The 19,526-nt window shown below is 40.0% G+C and overlaps 1 protein-coding gene across 3 annotated transcripts in view; it reads left to right on the top strand.

Annotated features, from left to right (window-relative positions):
• Nucleotides 1-164: 164 nt before the first annotated feature.
• Nucleotides 165-19,526, top strand: part of mtif2 (mitochondrial translational initiation factor 2) — a 51,671-nt gene continuing 32,309 nt past the window's right edge. For 2 of the 3 annotated variants that reach the window (XR_015758452.1, XM_043695984.2), the window contains exons 1-5: nucleotides 165-230; nucleotides 4,947-5,150; nucleotides 12,874-12,985; nucleotides 14,607-14,778; nucleotides 16,881-17,041. Coding sequence is in view for 2 of the 3 variants with exons in the window: in XM_043695984.2 (XP_043551919.2) it covers nucleotides 4,953-5,150; nucleotides 12,874-12,985; nucleotides 14,607-14,778; nucleotides 16,881-17,041 (643 nt within the window). In the remaining variant the exon portion in view is untranslated. Of the gene's footprint in view, nucleotides 231-4,946; nucleotides 5,151-12,873; nucleotides 12,986-14,606; nucleotides 14,779-16,880; nucleotides 17,042-19,526 lie in introns of those variants that run through there. The other variant, XM_043695987.2, reaches the window with a different exon arrangement.

Here is a 19,526-nt window from a genome sequence, read left to right as displayed (position 1 = left end):
AGGGCTAATTATAATGCGCGGGTTACTCTCCGTTACTAAAATAGTGATCAGTCACAGCTATCGACTATGTTCGCCTCGGCTACGGACTACTTTACTAAGATGGCCATTCAAATCGGTTGTGGGCTACCGGCTCCTTTAGTAAGATGGCTGCACATGCGGCATCGGCGGTTTCCTGTCGCTCGGCATTGTGGGAACTATAATGGTGGCTTCCACAGTTTGAAGACTGTCAGGTACGACAGCAAATAAATTCTTAATTAATGTGCCCTGAATGGTCGATTATCAGCCGAACTTTGGTTAGCGGTGGAGATTGTTCATACCGGTTTGGGACTGTAAGGATATGTGTTTTTTTTTGTGAGTTGTGTGTACTCACTTTAAGTAAAGGTTATCCCATCGGTTTTTTAAAATGAATTTTCTGTCTTCTACTCGTATAGTGATAATTCTAGTGATGTCACCCAGAAATTTAAGCTGAAGTTCTGGGGACATGGGTTCTGCCATGTCAACTATAATGAAAAACTAGTTTAATGGTGGTTATGAATCTCACTGATGATCCAAAGCATTGCTGTAAGCTGCAGAAGTGTTGACTCCTTGAAATCCTCTTTACTAACAAATTGCTAAATGTGTCATAATCGGGAGAGCTGTCCCACAAACTAATCAAGCAAGTCATTCTTACACCACCATCATTATATTTTGGTATGTGCTGTCTGACTGGCAGGAAATAACAACCAGTGATGATACAGTATTGTGCAGTCAGAAAAGAGTTGCCCTTGGAGTCCGAACAGACCAATGAAGACTCCAATGGTATTTGGTCAAACCTCTTGGAAGAAGTATTGACACTTGTAAGGGCACAGAATGCACTCTGGAAAATGTCAACATCCATCACCAAGTGTGGGTCTGTAGAGCTGGCTGAGTCCTAAAGGACATAGCTGCTACACTGGATCGTGGCAGGTGGTGAGGGAACCAACACAAGGGAAAGCCAACTTGACTTCCTGACCAATGTTGTAACTGCATCTGACCATGACAGTAGGAACGACCACCCGCACAGTCCTTTTGATGATGTGAGTGTCATCTTCAAATTGAGGACATCCTCCCCCATGTTTATTGTCATTACACAGTGCTAATAATGGATAGATTCAAATAGACCTAGCATTTCAAAACTGCATCCATGAGGTGCTTTAGGATATCAGCAGCAGAATTGTATTCAACCTAATATCTCTATTTTAAATCAATATCATATAAAATGATAACCCAACATGTCCCCCTCCACATTTTATCCTCCAGCAGGTGGATGCCCCTGGTTAAAGGAAGAGTGCAGGAAGGCATATCAGGAGCAGAACCAGCCACATTTAACACTCAGGTGTCAGTCTGGTGATGTTGTTCCAAGATTCAGCATGCAAATCATCTCATGTTACAACATATGATAGACAGAGCTAAACTATCCTCCACCCAAAGAATCAGATCTAAGCTGTGCAGTGCTGCAGACAATTACACAATTGTCGATAATTGTGGAAAATACACAAAAATCTTTACTCTCCATGATGGGAGAGCCCAGCACGCCAGTGTAAAGTATAAATCTGAAGCATTTCCAATCAACTTCAGAGAGTTGCTAAGTGGATTTACTCCTTTAGTACTTAGTATCACAGATGCCAATCTTTAGCCAAGTTTATATATTCTGTTTAATATCAAGAGACATGTGAAAACGCTAGATATTTCAAAGGTTATGAAACCTGACAACATTCCAGTAACAGCTTTGAAGAGTTGAGCTCAGAACTTACATGCTCCTCCAGTACAGCTACAGCATGACATCTAGCCAACAATGTCAGAAATCAAGACAAATCTAACCTTGCCAATCACTGCCCTATCAGTCCACATTCAATAATCACCAAAGTTATAGAGGGAGTAATTGACAGTGCTATCAGGCACTTAGAGTCATAGAGTTATATAGTATGGAAACAGACCATTCAGTCCAATTCATCTACACGAACCAGATATCCCAATCTGCCCTATTTGCCAACATTTTGCCCCTATCCCTCCAAACCCTTTCTATTCATATACATAATTGTACACAACTCCACCATTTCCTCTGGCAGCTCGTTCCATACAAACACCATCCTCTGCGAGAAAGAATTACACGTCAGGACCTTTTTAAATCTTTCCCCTCTCACCTTAAACCTATGCTGTCTAGTTTTGGACTCCACCACCCTAGGAAAAGGACCTCAGCTGTGGGTAGGAATTCTGAGGTGAGTAACCTGCCTCCTAACTCCCCAAAATCTGTCCACCATCTACAAGGTACAAATCAAACTGAGATGGAATATTCTTCAATTGGCTGGATAAGTGCAGCACCAACAACACTTGAGAAGCTCAATGCCATACAGGATAAAATAAATCACTTTATTGGCCTCCCATCCATCACCTTCAGCATTCACTGTTTCCACCATCAATGCACGTTGACAGAAGTGTGTACCAATCACACGATGCATTGCAGAAATTCACCAAGGCTCCTTTGATAACACTTTCCAAACCCAAACCTACAATCTGGAAGGACAAGGCAAATACAAGAGAATACTGCCACTTGCATTTCCCTTCAAGCCACACATCATCCTCAGTCGAAACTATATTGCCACTCCTTCATGGTCTCTGGGGACCAATCTTGGAATTCTTTTCCAAGCAGCACTGTGGGCATATTTACCCCCATGGACTGTAGTGGCTCAAGAAAGCACCTCACTGCCAGTTGCTTCAGGGCAATTCGAGTTGGGTGATGCATGCTGGTATCTACTGAATCATGGCCTGTATCTAGTCCAACAAGCTTAACTTCCCCAAGGTGCCTCAATTTCAACCATTTTCCTGAACCAGCCTATTTCTCTACTTCCTCTCTGACTTTGTTCTCTGAGTTGATCTTATTCATGAGACCTATCTGTTACTCCCTTTACTTAATTTCCACCAAACCCTCAGGCATCTGACTACTTTGATATTGTTAGAAATTCACTGTCCACAGATATTGACCCACCCCAATAAAATTCTGTGATTAACACTCTCCCCTTGTAAATGTCCACCTTGACTGATGGACTCTTTGATTGTTTTTTGGTGTGCAAGGCTTGGCCATTTAAATACAATTTTTTTTCTCAGCTTTTTATGTGTGATGATTTAAAGATAATATTTAGGAATAGCATACATGCTGCTACCAGCATTACTGTGCAGTATCTGTGTCTTTCAGGGAAATATTATCTTCAATATAATATTTGTCCTTGAATTGATACCCCATCTCCTACTCACCCTTCCTCTCATTAGTTATCTTGTCTGCAACTTCATGTTTGATTCACTGTAATCAGGTTGTCACTCGGTTTCAAAAGTGTAACTGCCCTAAAGAAAAGCCAATTAACATATTAAATGGTGAAATGGTGCTTGCTGATTGATCTCAACTTCTCTGCAGCCTTCAGTCTGATTTATAACAGTATTCTTCTCCAAAATCTCTCCTTCATCATCCGGATGCTATTCATTCTCCTGCATCATACTGATGCAATTCTTCACTATATTCGTAGCCAGAGAATTACCTGTCATGAGATGCACCCATACCTTAATCTCTGGATTCCCAAAGACCAATGTTTTTCCTCTTTCTCTCATCTACTTGTCATCATCACTGAAAAACATCATGTCAGGTTCCACATGACACTGATGATCAGCAGCTCTATCTCTCCACCACCACTCCCAAACACTTTATGGTTTCTGATTTGCCACTCAGCTGACCGACGTGCAGTGCTGGGTGCAGAAAACATTTCTCCCTGTCAAATGTTGTGAAAGTGAAAACCATAATTTGCACCATGAAGTTTGCTCCCTAGCCACTGATCTTTCTTCCTGACTGTAGCTGAACCAGTATGTTTGCAACCTTTGTAATGTTTTTGACCCTGAGGTTAACTTCCAATGACCGATCCATTCTATGCTACCATGATTATGTCTCACACTTATAAATGCCAGAGAATATTGTCCCATTCTATTCATCTGCTCTCATTGATAGCCTTCTTTTCTCAAGTCAATTGGATAAAGATTGCAATAATCAAGTCTAGTGGAAATTAACATAGAGAATTGAGTGTTTTGGCAGTAGAATTGCTGCAGCAGGGCAAGGTCTGTTGATGTTATGAAGCCAAATGGTATTATGGTATCCAATGGTACACATATGTAGAAATACTTGAAATGTTGAAGCTGTTTTTGTTGGGGGATTGAAAAGACTTGAAGGTCTTTAAAATATAATATGGGACAGAAAAGATTGAAATAGAATATTTCAGTAATTGAGGATTTTCAAATATTGGGGAAAATACACTTAAATGCAAGATATTTAAAATAGAAAATAGAAGAAACTCTTTTCACAAAGGGTTGTGGTGCTTTGAAATGTAATAAGAGTTAATCGTTGAAACGTTAACATTTAAGTTGATCTATTTTCTGGGTCACAACTGAGAGTGCAATGTAAGCAGGGTGGCAGATCCTGGCAGGAGAAACCAGAACACACTCATGTTTCACATTAGAAGTCATCTTAATTCCACGACTTAGTTCCTATATGCTTTCATTCCTCTTTCCTTGCACACTTGTTAGCTGAATTTCATCTTGAAGTGAACAAGCAGAGATTTGGTAGATCTGTCCAGACCAGATATCAATCCTGGGATTATTGTGGTGTTTAGAGGTGAAGGTTTTGTGCCTTAACCATTACGTTTATCTATTAAATTAACAATTTGAATGCACATATTTTAAAAATATGATAGTAACAGTTCTGGTACGTTGTTTAATGTAAAATGTAGCGTTATTGAACAAGAATGCTTGCTTTGATGTACCTTTGATTTCTTCAGTGTACCCCCAAAGTACTTTAAAACAAATGACATAAACATTTTATGAATATCCTTTTAAAACATTGTCAATATCGACAGTCTTAATGATTTTTAATAAAAAAAAATTATTTGCAGTTGGTGATGATGATAAGACGTTTGTTGTTCAGACTGAAGCCTGCAACGTGGAAGCAGTGTCTCCATGAGATTCATACTCTGAGATGGAGAGATACTCATGATCTGCAGCTACGCTCAAGTCTGGTTACCTGGGGGCAAAGCTGGTTACCTGGGAGCATCAACAAATTCAACCTGCCACTTAATAGGCTTTTAGCAACTAAAAGGGTAAGGTGGTTTATTATAGTTTTTGGTCAAGTGATAGTTTGACTCTGACTTACTACCATGAAAATAAGATGATTGAACTGGTTAATTCTAGCTTTGTTTTCAGATGCTGTTAAGTTTTATTTTTTAAATTGTGGGATCTGGACTATATTAAATTTAATTTCCAACCATATATTCACTCTATACAATTATGATTACATTTTACTCTTTTATAAATGCCAGAGAATATTGGTCCATTCTATTTAGTCTCCAATCAATCTAGTGAAGATTGCAATAGTCAAGTCTAGAGGAGACAAAGCTAGAGTTGAGTGTTTCAATAGCAGGATTGCTGCAGCAGGGCGAGGTCGAAGTATGTAGTATTGTGTGGTGTGCAAATATACATATGTGTAGAAACACATGAAATATTGGTGATTTTTTTTTGTTAGGAGATTGAGTGGTAGTTGTAGGCATCTATGCTAATTTACATTTTCTGAAATCAATGAAATAATAAATATTTTCTGCTTCCCACTCAAGTGCAAAAAATCTAATTCATTTTGCAGCTGATCCAATTAATTTGATCAAAATTCCATTTTCCAGTTAGTTACGTAGTGAGGAGTTAGGAATTGTAAGTTATACTTCAGTTATGACTAAATTACATTGCAGTGGGAGAACATCCATATAACTATGCAAGTGGTAGCATTGCAAATTAATTGTATTTCCGTACTAATTCAACTATCTCTGTAGATAACTCATATATAGTTGATCTCTTCTATCTGTGCAAAGAACACAGATGAAGCACACAATAACATGAAGTTTACCAAGTTGGCATGAAACAATCTAGAACTCATTATTGTTATATTAGGAAGGTGAGCAACCACTAGGCTGAAAGGTTTGGTACTACATGCATGTCAGAGAAAATCAGAGTGATTATATCTTGGAACTGTCGGAGCTACACTAGTGAGAGCTACAGTGCTTAACAAATTAATCAGAAATCCTATTTTGCTTAAATCAACCACAGATTGCTATTCATTACAGAGAAATGATTGCAGAATGACCAAAGTTGATAAGTAAGTAGTGTGAAACTTGATAAGCAAAATGGAAAAGGAGGCCCCAAGTAAGAAAAATGGAATAACGGCAGTGCAGAGAAAAGATTTTATCTTGGAACATCAAGATGTAAAATCAGCTTGGGTGGAGCTAAGAAACACCAATTGGCAGAAAACACTGGTAGGCATAGTTTAAAAGTCTTCTAAAAATGGCTGTAATGTTGGGCAGAGTAAATTTCAGAACATTAAAAATGTGTATAGCAAGGGTAAAACAGTATTCACAGAAATTTAATTTTCATATGGACTCTGCAAAACAAATTGGCACTAATAATTTAGGAGATGAAGTCATAGCATACAAATTGTTCTTTTTTTAATATTGGGAGGAACCAAACAACAGGAAATTTCAGATCTTGAATTGTGTGATGAAAAAGGTTTCATTAATAACTGTTCAGTAAAGGGACCTTTAGGGAAGAATAGTCATGCACAGCTGTATTGTTGATTTTGAGAGTTGTTTGAGTGTGACACTAGGGTCTTGTGTCTGAACAAGTCAGGGTATAAATTGAGAAAATAGGCTGATTACTGATAAGAGAAGTAAGTCAAAGATTTGGAGGATTTTAAAATCCAGTAAGGGTTTCGAAATTGATAGTAAACGAGGAGGTTTGTAAAAGTTTTAAGAAGTGGAAGGTACGTGGGTTCGTTAGAAACAGAAACTAGATAAATTATAATGGTGAATAAGGAAATGACATTTAGAATTATCAGAATAAGATCAGACAAACTCATGGCACATTTTTTAAAGGAAATTATATTTTACAAATTTCAACCTTTTGAGGCTGTCAAGTAAATAGGAAGGAAATAGTGCATTGGCATTTTGAGCAAATATTTAATACAGTACTTCGTAAGGATTTTACGAAACATTAAACCTCATGAGATTGAGATTACATAATACCATAGTTTAAAGATAGATAAAAGGACAAAAAAAAGAGTGAGAATTCAATTGGCAGGATTACAACAAAGATAAATGATTGGATTTGTCAGTTTGAAATCTTTAGAAGTGTTTAGATGAAGAAGCTGAGTGCAGTGATTCCAAGGAGAAAGTGAGGACTGCACATGCTGGAGAGTCAGAGTTGAAAGGGGTGGCACTGGAAAAGCACAACAGGATAGGCAACATCCGAGGAGCAGGAGAGTCAATGTTTTGGACATAAGCCCTTCATCAGCAATGTGGAGGGGGAAGGGGGGTAAGAGATAAATCTGGGGGTGGGTTTGGGGCTGGGGGAAGTTAGGTGGGAAGGTGAAATGTAGATGTAGGTGGCTGGTAATTGTGACAGGTTTAGATTAGATTCCCTACAGTGTGGAAACAGGCCCTTTGGCCCAACAAGGCCACACCGACCCTCCAAAGAGTAATCCACCCGGACCCATTTCCCTCTGGCTAATGCACCTAACACTACGGGCAACTTAGCATGGCTAATTCATCTAACCTGCACATCTGTGGACTGTGGGAGGAAACCGGAGCACCCGGAGGAAACCCACGCAGACACGGGGAGAATGTGCAATCTCCACACAGGCAGTCACCCAAGGCTGGAATTGAACCCGGGTCCCTGGTGCTGTGAGGCTACAGTGCTAACCACTGAGCCACCGTGCCGTGGGGAGGAAGATGGACAGGTCAAGAGGGCAGTGCCGAGTTGGAGGGTTGGATCTGGGATGAGGGGAGATTTGGAAACTAGTGAATTTGACATTAATGCTGTGTGGTTGAAGGGTTCTGAGGCAGAAGAGGCGTTCTTCCTGCAGTTATTGGGTGGTTTGGATTTGGCAGTGGAGGAGGCCTAAGACTTATGTGTCCTTGGGGGAGTGGGTGGGAGAATTGAAGTGATCGACCATAGTGCAGTGGAGTTGTTTGGTGCGTGTCCCAGAGATGTTCCCTGAAACTCTCCACGAGTTGGTGTCCTGTCTCCCCGAGGAAGAGGAGGCTGTATCGAGTCAATGGACACAGTAGATGAGGTGGGTGAATGTGCAGGAAATCTCTGCTGGATGTGAAAAGATCCGTGAGGCCTTGGATGCAGGTTTTACACCTCTTGCAGGGGCAAGGGAAGGAGGAGAGTGGGTTCGTAGAGGATGTGGACCTAACAAGGGAGTCACTGGGAATGGTCTCTGCGGAGTGCAGATAGGAGTGGGGAGGGAATGAATCCAAGTTTGCTGACAATGTAATGTTGGTTAGAGAAGCAAAGAAGTTGGGTTTGCTTCAAAGGGTAAGTGATCAGACTAGAACAAGGTAAATGGAATAAAATATGGGTAAGTGTAAAGTTATCCACTTTGGAAATAAAGATATAAGCGGAGAATACTTTAAATTGTCAGTAGTGACTATTTGAACAATATCCAAAATATTACAGAATAAGAAAAAACATGATCTTAGTGAAGTCATAGAGATGAACAGCATGGAAACAGACCCATCCATCCAACTCGTCCATGCCAACCGGACATCCTAAATTACCCTAATCCCATTTGACAGCACATGGCACATATCCCTCTAAACACCTCTTATTCATATACCTATCCAGATGCCTTTTAAATGTTGTAATTATACCAGCCTCCACCATTTCCTCTGGCAGCGCATTCCATACACACACCACCCTCTATGTGAAAAAGTTGCCCCTTAGGCCCCTTTTAACTCTTTCTCCTCTCACCTTAAACCTATGCCCTCTAGTTCCAGACTCCCCCGACCCCAAGGAAAAGACCTTGTCTATTTACCATACCTATGCCCCTCATGATTTTATAAACCTCTATAAGGTCACTCCTCAGCCTCCTTTTCTTGCAGATCCCGCACCTTTACATACAGGGAACAAAAGACAAAGATTGTAGGGAGAAGAGATTTGAAGGGCCAAATTGCCTACTAATTCTCTTTACTTTTTAATGCTCTTATTCAAATGAATCATCTCAGTTGACATTTTGTATATTTATTTCTTATCTGCCTTGTATGTTTCCCCCTTTGTAATATTCAGGGATGTTGGGATATTAAAAGCTGACATCTTCCCTATTTAACTTTGCAGTTTAAAAAAGGCTCTTGTATGCAGAGTACAGGCTTCAGAAATAATAACCAATATATATACTTCTTGCAAAGAAAGGGAGATTGAAGAGTGTAAGGATGAACACAAAATTAGAATCAAATATATGAAAGGTGCAGATGAAAATTAATGGTTGGAAAATCAACAAAGCTGCATGATATTAGGGTTGATGTTCTATTTAGTACTAGAGACACTTACCTGCCCTCAACCTCTTTACCCCTGGCTCCTACTGTGATACTGACCACCTCAACCTGTCCACCCCTCTCATCCACTCTAACCACTCCTCCTCACAAAGTACAGCCCTCCCTTCCCTCCACTCAACATCACTATTAAATCAGCGGATAAGGCGGAGCATACTGGTAGTTCGGCACACCAACCTCTACACCACTGAAGCCAGGAACCATCATGTGAATAGACCTCCTCCTACCGCCTCCTTGATCACGACCTTATGTCCCATCACCAAACCATCATCTTCTAGACCATCCACATCCTCATCGCCTCAGGGGAGCTCCCATCTACAGCCTCGATCCTCATAGTTCTGCAACCCACACCACTCGGTCCGACCTCTTACCCAAAATCCACAAACCTGACTGCCCTGGTCGACCTATCATTTCTGCCTGCTCCTGTCCCACCAAACATATATCCTCATATCGCGACACTGCCCTGTCCCCCTTGGTCCAGGAACTCCCCAGGTGCATTCAAGACACCACCCACGTCCTTCACCTTCTCCCTGATTTTGTTTCCCCAGCCTCCAATGCCTCATCTTCATCATGGACATCCAGTCCCTATACATGTCCATCCGCCATGGGGAAGGCATCCGTTTCTTCCTTTCCCTCTGACCCAACCAGTACTCCTCCACTAATGCACTCATTCGATTGGCGGAACTTGTCTTCATCCTCAACAACTTCTCCTTCAAATCCTCCCACTTCCTTCAGACCAAAGGGGTAATGGCACCCACATAGGCCCCAGCTATGCCTGCTTTTTCATAGAATATGTGAAACAGTCGATGTTCCACAGTTACACTGGCACCATCCCCTGCCTTTTCCTCCACTACATTGATGATTGTATCGGCTCCACCTCGTGGTTGAACAGTTCATGAACTTCACTAACACATTCCACCCTGACCTTAATTTCACCTGGACCATTACAGACAACGCCATCCCTTTCCTGGACCTCTCTGTCTCTGGCGACCGACTCAACACTGACATCTATTTAAAACCCATCGACTCCCACAGCTACCTGGACTACACCCCCACCAATAAAAATGTTATCCCTTACTCCGAATTCCTCTGCCTTCACTGTATCTGCTCCCACCAGGAGCAATTCCACTTGAAGAAATCCCAGATGGTCTGTTATTTCAAGGACCGCAATTTCCCCTCCCAGATGATCAACAATGCCCTACAACACATCTCCTCCACTTGCTGCACCTCCGCCCTTGAACAGTACCCCCTCCAACCACAACAAGGATAGAACTCCCTGTCCTCACCTTCCACCTCACCAATTTCCATACGCAGTGCATTATCCTCAACTATCAGCCCCACCTCGTTCCCAAGCGGTGGTTGAACAGTTCATCAACTTCACTAACACCTTCCACCCTGACCTTAATTTCACCTCAACCATTATGGACACCTCCCTCCCTTTGCTGGACCTCTCTGTCTCTGGCAACTGACTCAACATGGACATCTATTTAAAACCCACTGGCTCCCACAGCTATCTGGATTACACTTCCTCACCCCCCTCAGTAATGGATACAGCGCATTATCCTCTGCTATTTCCGCCACTTACAATTAGACCCCACCCTTATCTGCATTCCACAAGAACCATTCCCTCCTTGACTCCCTTGTTAGGTCCACACCCCGCTCATGAACCCACCCTACACATCCGACACCTTCTCTTGCCCCAGCAAGAGATGTAAAACCTGTGCCCACACCTCCCCCTTCACCTCCATCCAAGGTCTCAAAGAATCTTTTCACATCTGGCAGAGATTTTCTGTACGTCCAAACATCTCATCTACTGTGTCCATTGCTCTCGATGTGATCGTCTATACATTGGGGAGACAGGTCACTAACTCATGGAATGTTTCAGGGAACATCTCTTGGACACATGCACCAAACAACCCCACTGCTCTGTGGCCGACCACTACAACTCCGCCAAGCACGTGCAAGTCCTGGGTTGCCTCCACCACCAAATCCAAGCCACCCGATGACTGGTGGAACAATGCCTCATTTTTCGCCTTGGGACCCTTTAACCACACGTCGTCGACCTCAACTTCACTAATTTCCAAATCTTCTCTCCCCTCCCCCACCTCATCCCACATCCAACTCTCCAACTCAGCACTACCTCTTGACCTGTCCTACCTGTCCATCTTCCTTTCCCACCTATATGCTCCACCCTCCCCACTGACCTATCACAATCAACCCCCACCTGCACTGACCTATCACCTTCCCAGCTAGCTTGCCCTCACCCTCCTATCCTCCTATTTATCTCTCAACCTCCGCCATACACACGCACGCACGCACGCACACACGCACACACACACACACACACACACACCCCCCTGATGAAGGGCTTATGCCCGAAATGTTGACTGTCCTGGTTCTCAGATATTGCCTGACCTGCTGTGGTTTTCCAGCACCTTTCAACTCTGATCTCCAGCATCTGCAGTTCTCACTTTCTCCCAGGCTTGATTTGTATCTACTGGAGTTGAAAATAAGAGGCACTTTGATTGAAACTAATAAGATCCTGAGGGGTTTTGATAGTGCGCATGTGGAAAAGATATGTCCTCCTTGGGGAATCCAGATGTAGCACAGTCACTATAAAAAATAAGGAGATTTCCACTTAAAACATAGGTGAGGAAATTTTCTTTTTCGTGAGTGGGGGGGATCTCAACTCTTTGGAACTTGACTTCAAAAGGCAGTAGAAGCAGAGTCTTTGAAAATTTTTAAGGTTAATATAGATTCTTATTGAGCAAGAGATTGAAAGTTTAATAGGAAAGGGTGCATATGTGGAGCAATCAGCCATGATTTTGTTGAATGACAGAACTGACTTGAGTCGAGTGGCCTACTTCTCTTCGTTTATGTGTACTCTCGGTATTGTATTGAAGTAATGTCAGTTCTGCGATAACATGGTAGTTCCATTCTTGTGCAATGCTGCTTTATAAGAAAATCGTGTAATAGCAGCACCATTTAATCTAATGGGGCTGGAATCGCATAATAACTAATACACACTTTAAAAGTTCGCACTTTAGAAACAATGTTCCCAAGTCATCAATCATGTTAACAAAATATGTTACAGCAGAACGACCCAAAATAACTAGATTGCAGCTTGGTCTCAAAAGTATTAGCAATAAATGGTTCCATTCATATTTAAAGTTACTCACGGAGACAATAGTTTTAAATATAAAACACAGCCATCAATGGTTATTATATTTTGGTGGTGGCAAGTCAAAACATTCTTGATTTTTAAAATATTCTGTCCTCTTTTGAAGTTATCTCATGCTGAGGATGTAATTTTTCATTTTCCAGACTTGAAACCATAATCAAATGGAGGGGCTGACTCTCCAGTGCAGTATTGATATCCTCCGGTTTATTGTGTGTACATACTTTTACAAATTTATTCTTTTGTAAATTCCTGTTTCTCTCATTCAAGCAAGATAAGTGTAAGATTGCTCCAAAGAAGCAAAAGCAAGTGAAAAAAGAAGTGGAGATAAAGCAAAAGATGACTGTCACTGAACTTGCAGAAGCAATGGATAAAGATATAGGTAAGTATATAGTAAACGTAGTTAAACCCGCCAAAACACTAAATATAATATGCTTATGGAATGTATTGGAACAAAGCCAGTAAGGAGTCACTCTTGTTCAGTGTTTTGTGAAATCATTGAGTCATTTCTACCATCTCAAGTATTTTACAAATCCCTGGCCTGTCGAAATTTCTGAATGCTTATGCCAGCTTAGTCTTGTGATGTTGCTGACAGTTCTTCAGATTTCAGTTACTTTCTCTGAAGTAGTACTTGCAGTTGTTTGGGATTTTATACTGTTGCGGATAGCCCAGAGGAACTGAGGTTGAGGTTATAAATTTCTATATGTCGACCTATTTAGTAAATAGAAAGCACAGAGTGGAAACAGTATGTGCTAATTATAACTTTGACAAACTTCAAACAAATGTTAAACAGGTAAGTCAAGTAAATCATAGATTATGCAGCTCCTAGAATTCAGTTTTATAGCACCATGGATTAACTATTCTTGGACAGAATGATGCATGAGTGACAAAACACAGTATTTACCCCAATTTTAATATATTTGTTGTTTCATTACAATGCTTTCAGGGTTAAAGTCAGGTTCATAAAGACAAATTACTCAGTCTGAATGATGCAAATATAACACTGGTGTATAAGTCAGTAAAGTGTTCAGCTGCTATTAACTTATGTCTAATTTTGTTTATCTGATGGCTTTATTTCAAACGGAGCCTTGTAATGTTCTGTTAGGATACATTTCTTACTAATTTGACTCTGGGAAAGAAGTAATAAAGTGTGCATATTTTGATGTACTTTGTTCCTGGTCAGATGTTAACAGACACCACAGGTATGCTTTAAGCACCTTCTACAATTATCAGTGAAGCAGAAGGCACCATAAATATTATCAAACAACTCTATCCCGAATGCAGTTTTATTTTATTTTGTGTCATTTTTTTTGAGGAGGAATGATATTGTGCTGCGTTTTGCTGTAAAGTATTGTATTGCTTTTATTGCTATAGGTCTGTTTACAATTGATAAAATGGATGTTCAGCTTGAGAATCTCTCAAAGATTCCTCTCTCCTCCTCTCCAACCCTCTTCTGTTATTAGTGCAGTCAGACTTTTTGGCCACTAATTAGTCTTGTACGAGCCATCAACTGTTTCTTTTAACCCAGCGAAGCTATTTAGGTAAGGCCCTAGAAATTCTAAACTTCGCCCTAATTTGAAATTCTGTTGTGCTGATGTGGTAATACCTTCAGCTGCAGTCCCACTGCTTTAGACTTTAGGAAACATTTCCTCGCAATTTACTTAAAGATAGCTTTTGACATGACAACAATTGTTGGTGAGGAGTCTGGGGTTGAGACACCCAGAGGAACATTCCTCTTTCTCCCGGCTAAAAGGAAACCATTTAAGCAGAATTAAATAATTTACCTCGACCTCCTCTGACCCTTGATCATATCTGCTGCAATCTTTCCATGAATTAGGCAATGTCACCCCAAATTAAAATCCTACTGATATACAGCTGATTGCTATTGGACTCTGAATTTCCACATCAATCCATATGGTAAGTGGCCTTACTTCTTCCAAAAGACATTGTTCTTTCTACACTTACTGTTACATATTCACGTCATAATTTCTTTCTGAATATAGATCATGTATTTGAGGCTCTACTCCACACAAATATTGACATAGACTCCATTGAACAGGATTTGCTCTTAGATGAAAAATGGATTAAAGAGGTTATAAAGAAATCTGGAATGAAATTTAAGTGGGCAAAACTTGCAGAAGAAAAAGTGAAAGAAAATAAAGATGCGGTGAGGAGGTAGGTTATGTGTTTAATTTGCATATAATCAGACTAGAATGGTTATGCTTAATATCTTGGTAAAATATCAATATATTTACACAGAAAAAAATCATGCTGTATTGAAACATTTCATCTATCTATTCTGTGCAAATTAAATCTAACCACATTCGGAATATTTAATACAGATAAGGCTGGAAGGACCACCAAGCATCAGCCTAGGCACCAGATGCAATGAACCTGACCCACTTGATCCTACAAACTCCTTCTCAGTAATATCTGAATTCTTGGCCAAGTAATGGGATATTGTCCCACAAACTAGTTAAGCAACAGTCTGACATATACATATTAACTGAATTATGCATTGCTGCCAATGTCTCAGGTTCCAACATTGCCATCTGTGTGAGTTCCTGTTCCATTGGGTAAGACAAACAATTCCAGCATAGTGGTCGGACAGGAATGGTCCTGGTACTTCTTAACATTAATTTCAGATCACACAATCCTCATGGAATTAGGTCAAACAAAGATAAAGAAGCTTCCTACTGATTACCACATACAACATTCATGTATGTGGAGGAGCCAGTGTTGGACTGGGGTGGATGAGGTTAAAAAAAATCATGCAACACCAGGTTATTGTCCAACAGGTTTATTTGAAAGCACTAGCTTTTGGAGCACTGCTCCTTCATCAGGTAGTTGTCGAGCAAGGCCATACAACACAGAATTTATAACAAAAGATTACAGTGTCGTTCAACTGAAATGATATATTGAACAAACCTAGATTGTTGTTAACACTTTCATCTTTTAGAATGGGTTGCAGGTTTCGGTTTATTAATATCTAAATCCCAGAACTTCTTTTATGTCACATTCTTGATATAACTTAAGGTTTTATAAAAAAAAGGTGACATTTCAGCTAAGACAATGCATTAAAGGTGTGAGGTTAAAGTCTGTCTATATCCCAATTTTGAGTCAGACTGATGCTGTTTCCAAAGTGGGATTTACAAAATGTTACATTGGATTCACTCCCTGCATTGACTGCCTGCAGATTGTGCATTTTTTTTAGCAAAATAGAATGTATATGCAAATACAAATTCACCCCACAGACTTATATGTGTGCAGTGCAAGAGAGACGGTGAGTGTGTGCATGTGAATGTGAGTGCATGTGAGAGAGTGTGTGTTTGCATGTGTGCAAGCTTGAAAAAGTGTATGTGTAAATGTGATGGAGTGTAAGCCTGTGAACGGGGATGTGGAGGGTGTATGTGTTTGTGTAAGCTAGTGCTTCCAAATAAACCTGTTGGACTATAACCTGGTGTTGTGTGATTTTCAACTTTCACACAGGTGGAGAAGCAGTCCCACTCTATGATGAAGATCAGGTGGGAGAAACACTGAAGATATGAAATAACACAGAATGTACTTTATTTGAGGGCCATCGGTCTCCCTCACAGAGTGACTTGTTAGCACTACGAATGCAGAGTTCACTGAGATCTGAATGACATAATTGCCAGACTTAGCCTGTGGCAAATGACAAGAGAACGAACAAAGGGAAAAGCCATTTAATCCTGTCTTGACCAGTCCGCCTGCCACAAATATATTATCCATGACAGTAATGGTAAAGAGTGGCTACCATGAGGTCTCTTTGAAAACAAAAGTCCTGTCTTCACACTGAGGGCACTCATAATCATGTTGTCTGGTACTACTACCATGCTAAATGTTATTAATTTGGAACAAGGAATGCTTCAAGAAACTCAGTGTTCTAAGTTGCTGCAAACGATCAGCAGCAGTCAAACTGTATTCCATTGCCATTTACAAACTAAATTAAAAGTAAAAAACTGCAAATGCTGAAAATCAGAAATAAAAAAAAAATGCTGGAATAACTCCATGGTTCTGGTAGTGCCCATGACAAAAGAAATAGAGTTAACATTTCAAGCCCAATGCAACTCCCTTTCAGAGTGTGACCTAAATCATCATTCTTTCTGGAAGTCTGTGCCCTATACCAGAGGGAAAAATATTGAATGTTCTCATTTTTCAAGATATTTTTTCAGAATGAGAACTGCTGAGAAATTGGTTAACGAAACATGAGATTTCATTTCCTTCCAAGGGAAATTCATTATGTATTTCTCTTTTAGGCCACCTTCAGATCCAGTTATGTTGGTTCCCAGGTCACCAGTGGTTACTATAATGGGTCATGTTGATCATGGAAAAACAACGTTACTTGACTGTTTGAGGAAAACCCAGGTTGCTACTATGGAAGCAGGAGGTATCACTCAACATATTGGAGCATTTCTTGGTATGTCTTGCATGCTTCTGTATACATGTCAGTATTATACCCGATAAATAATATTTTAATTAATCACAGGTTTTAAAAAGTATGCTGAATATATTTTCAGGAAAGTTTTATTTTGTTGAAGGTGTGCTTCTCTTTTGTTTTTTTTTGACATTCATTGGAATGTACGTAATGTGTCAGCTTTTTAATCATAGTCGTATTTTTCTAAAATACCATCCCTTAAATTTTGCTTTTCTGGTATTATCTGTCTGTCTTCTGTATATGTTATAGCTCTGCTGTAATTGAGACGATTGAAGTCAGTCCACAATCCACTGATTGGATAAACTGCTTGTTACCCATCATTTTCATTCAAATGGGAATTTCCTCAGTTCCTTGAAATGGATCTGAAGATGGGGTACAGGGAATTTTAAGGAAGTAAGCATTTGGTCAGTGTACTAAGTTCCCACTTCTGACAGATCATGCTGGAACTACTGATAACAACCCATGTGTCTATGGTAGTCAACCCATTTAAGGAAGTTAAGGGATTCTTTTATCATTTTGTTTCTGCAACAAAGCAATTCTGCCTGTATAGCCCCATGTCACCCCAGTGCCATATCAGCACCCCATCACCTCAAGAGGAAATAACTACACAGTTGGAGATTAGAAGCACATTAGGTCTCGAGACCTTTTGATATTTATCGACAAGAAATGACAAAGCCAATGTATTTCCATGTCAGATGCTTGCCACAGTGTAAGGAACTCCTGAGGGACTAATGTCTCTTTTTGTACAAAGACTGATGCTATACCAGCTACTGTCTTGATAGTATTGATATCTCCATTACTCCCCTCCTGGGTCTCAGTAGCAGTCTTTCGTGATGGTTGCTGACATTGTTCACAGTGTATCCATCTTTTGTCTTCAGAGCTTGTCTCATATCCTTTTGGACGGTGTTCCCAGAGGTGGGTGCTTAATTGGTCACGATATTGTGCCTGAAAATCTGCTACTCCTGTGCATTGTGCCAAGACCTGAAAATTGCCTGAAGCCCAGAATTGTTCAAATCATTCACAGTCCAAAAGATTTAGCCAAATGCCATTTGAGAGGATTCCTGATATGTATTTTTTCCTATTCTAATGCTTAAACTAGAAAGATTGAAATTTATATCTAAATTTTCCAGAACATCTCACTTCCTTCAATTATGTGAAGCTTGTCACAGAGTTTTAGTGTAACTCTAGGATAAACTTAACTAGTGAAAATTCAATCACAGTCTGTTTTCAGGTTAATGCCTGCTTTGATTAAATTCCATGGTCTCGCATGTATGTTATTGCCTGAAGACATTACCCCATTATTAATGCAAAAGATCTTGATTTTACACAGCAACTCGTTTGTTGCTTCCATAATTACTCCTCTGATTCACATACAGTGAGTTATTTTTAAATGTAGTGATAGTTTGTAAAATGAAATTAGATGCATGTGTGACTTGGTGCTGATAAATGTTAAGTGATCCCAATAATCCTTATACTTAATATGAATGCAAACAATAGTCAACAAACCATGTACATTTTTCTACAAAGTAGTTTCTCCTGAATTATGTAATCTCTAATTGAAACTGATCATTGTATTGTTACTATACATAAAATGTATGGAAGTAAGCTCTGGTAAGTTTATTATAAAAATGACCACAAGGAACCTAAAGGAGTTTGATCTAAAATTAAATATGCATGTTCAGACCTGTTGAGTTGCATTTGAGCCCACCAATTCTTTTTGCACTTTTCTTCCTTCCTGTTATTTTTTTCCTCTCTACATATCATGAGAAATGCAGGGTTACGGGGATAGGGTGGGTCTGGATGGGATGTTCTTCAGAGGGTCAGTCTGGATCGATGGGCCGAATGGCTTACTTCCACACTGTAGGGATTGTATGAATGCAGGGGTCAGTACTAAGTCTCATGTTTCTCGTGATTGAGATGAATAAATCAGAGTTTAAGTCATTTCCCCTAGATTTAAAAACCTCAGATACAGAACTTAGCTGAGTGATTGATAAGGAAGATAGTTGTAGACGATAAAAAGATATTGGTGCATTGGTAGGATGGGTAGGTAAGCAGCAAATATAATTCAAATATGTATAAGAGTGAGGGTACGTATTTGGGCAAGGTACACAAAGCAAAGGAGTACACGTTGTCTGGTTGAATACTGAGGAGTGTAGAGGAATAAAGGGAGCTTAGATGAGACTTCAGTTCATGTCCACAGATATTGATGGTGACAGGATAGGTAAATAAGGTAGTTAAGAATTTACTAAAGCATAAGTATAAGAACAGGCAGATCATGGAGAAACTGTGAAAGAAAGGAACACTAGTCAGAGCATAGCAGGAGCTCTGTTTTGGTTACTGGGTTACAGGGTGAATGTTGACACGAAAGAGATACAGAGGAGATTGTCAAAAATGGAGAATTTTAGCTATCAGAAGAGATTGGATAGATTTCTGTTTGGACCAGAGGAAGGAAAGAAGGCATTTTAAT

This window comes from Chiloscyllium plagiosum, unplaced genomic scaffold (genome assembly GCF_037043375.1).
Source record: "Chiloscyllium plagiosum isolate Xiang-an unplaced genomic scaffold, Cpla_swu_hap1 HiC_scaffold_10, whole genome shotgun sequence".
NCBI classification, from domain to species: Eukaryota; Metazoa; Chordata; class Chondrichthyes; order Orectolobiformes; family Hemiscylliidae; genus Chiloscyllium; species Chiloscyllium plagiosum.
This window is presented reverse-complemented; position numbering and strand designations above follow the sequence as displayed.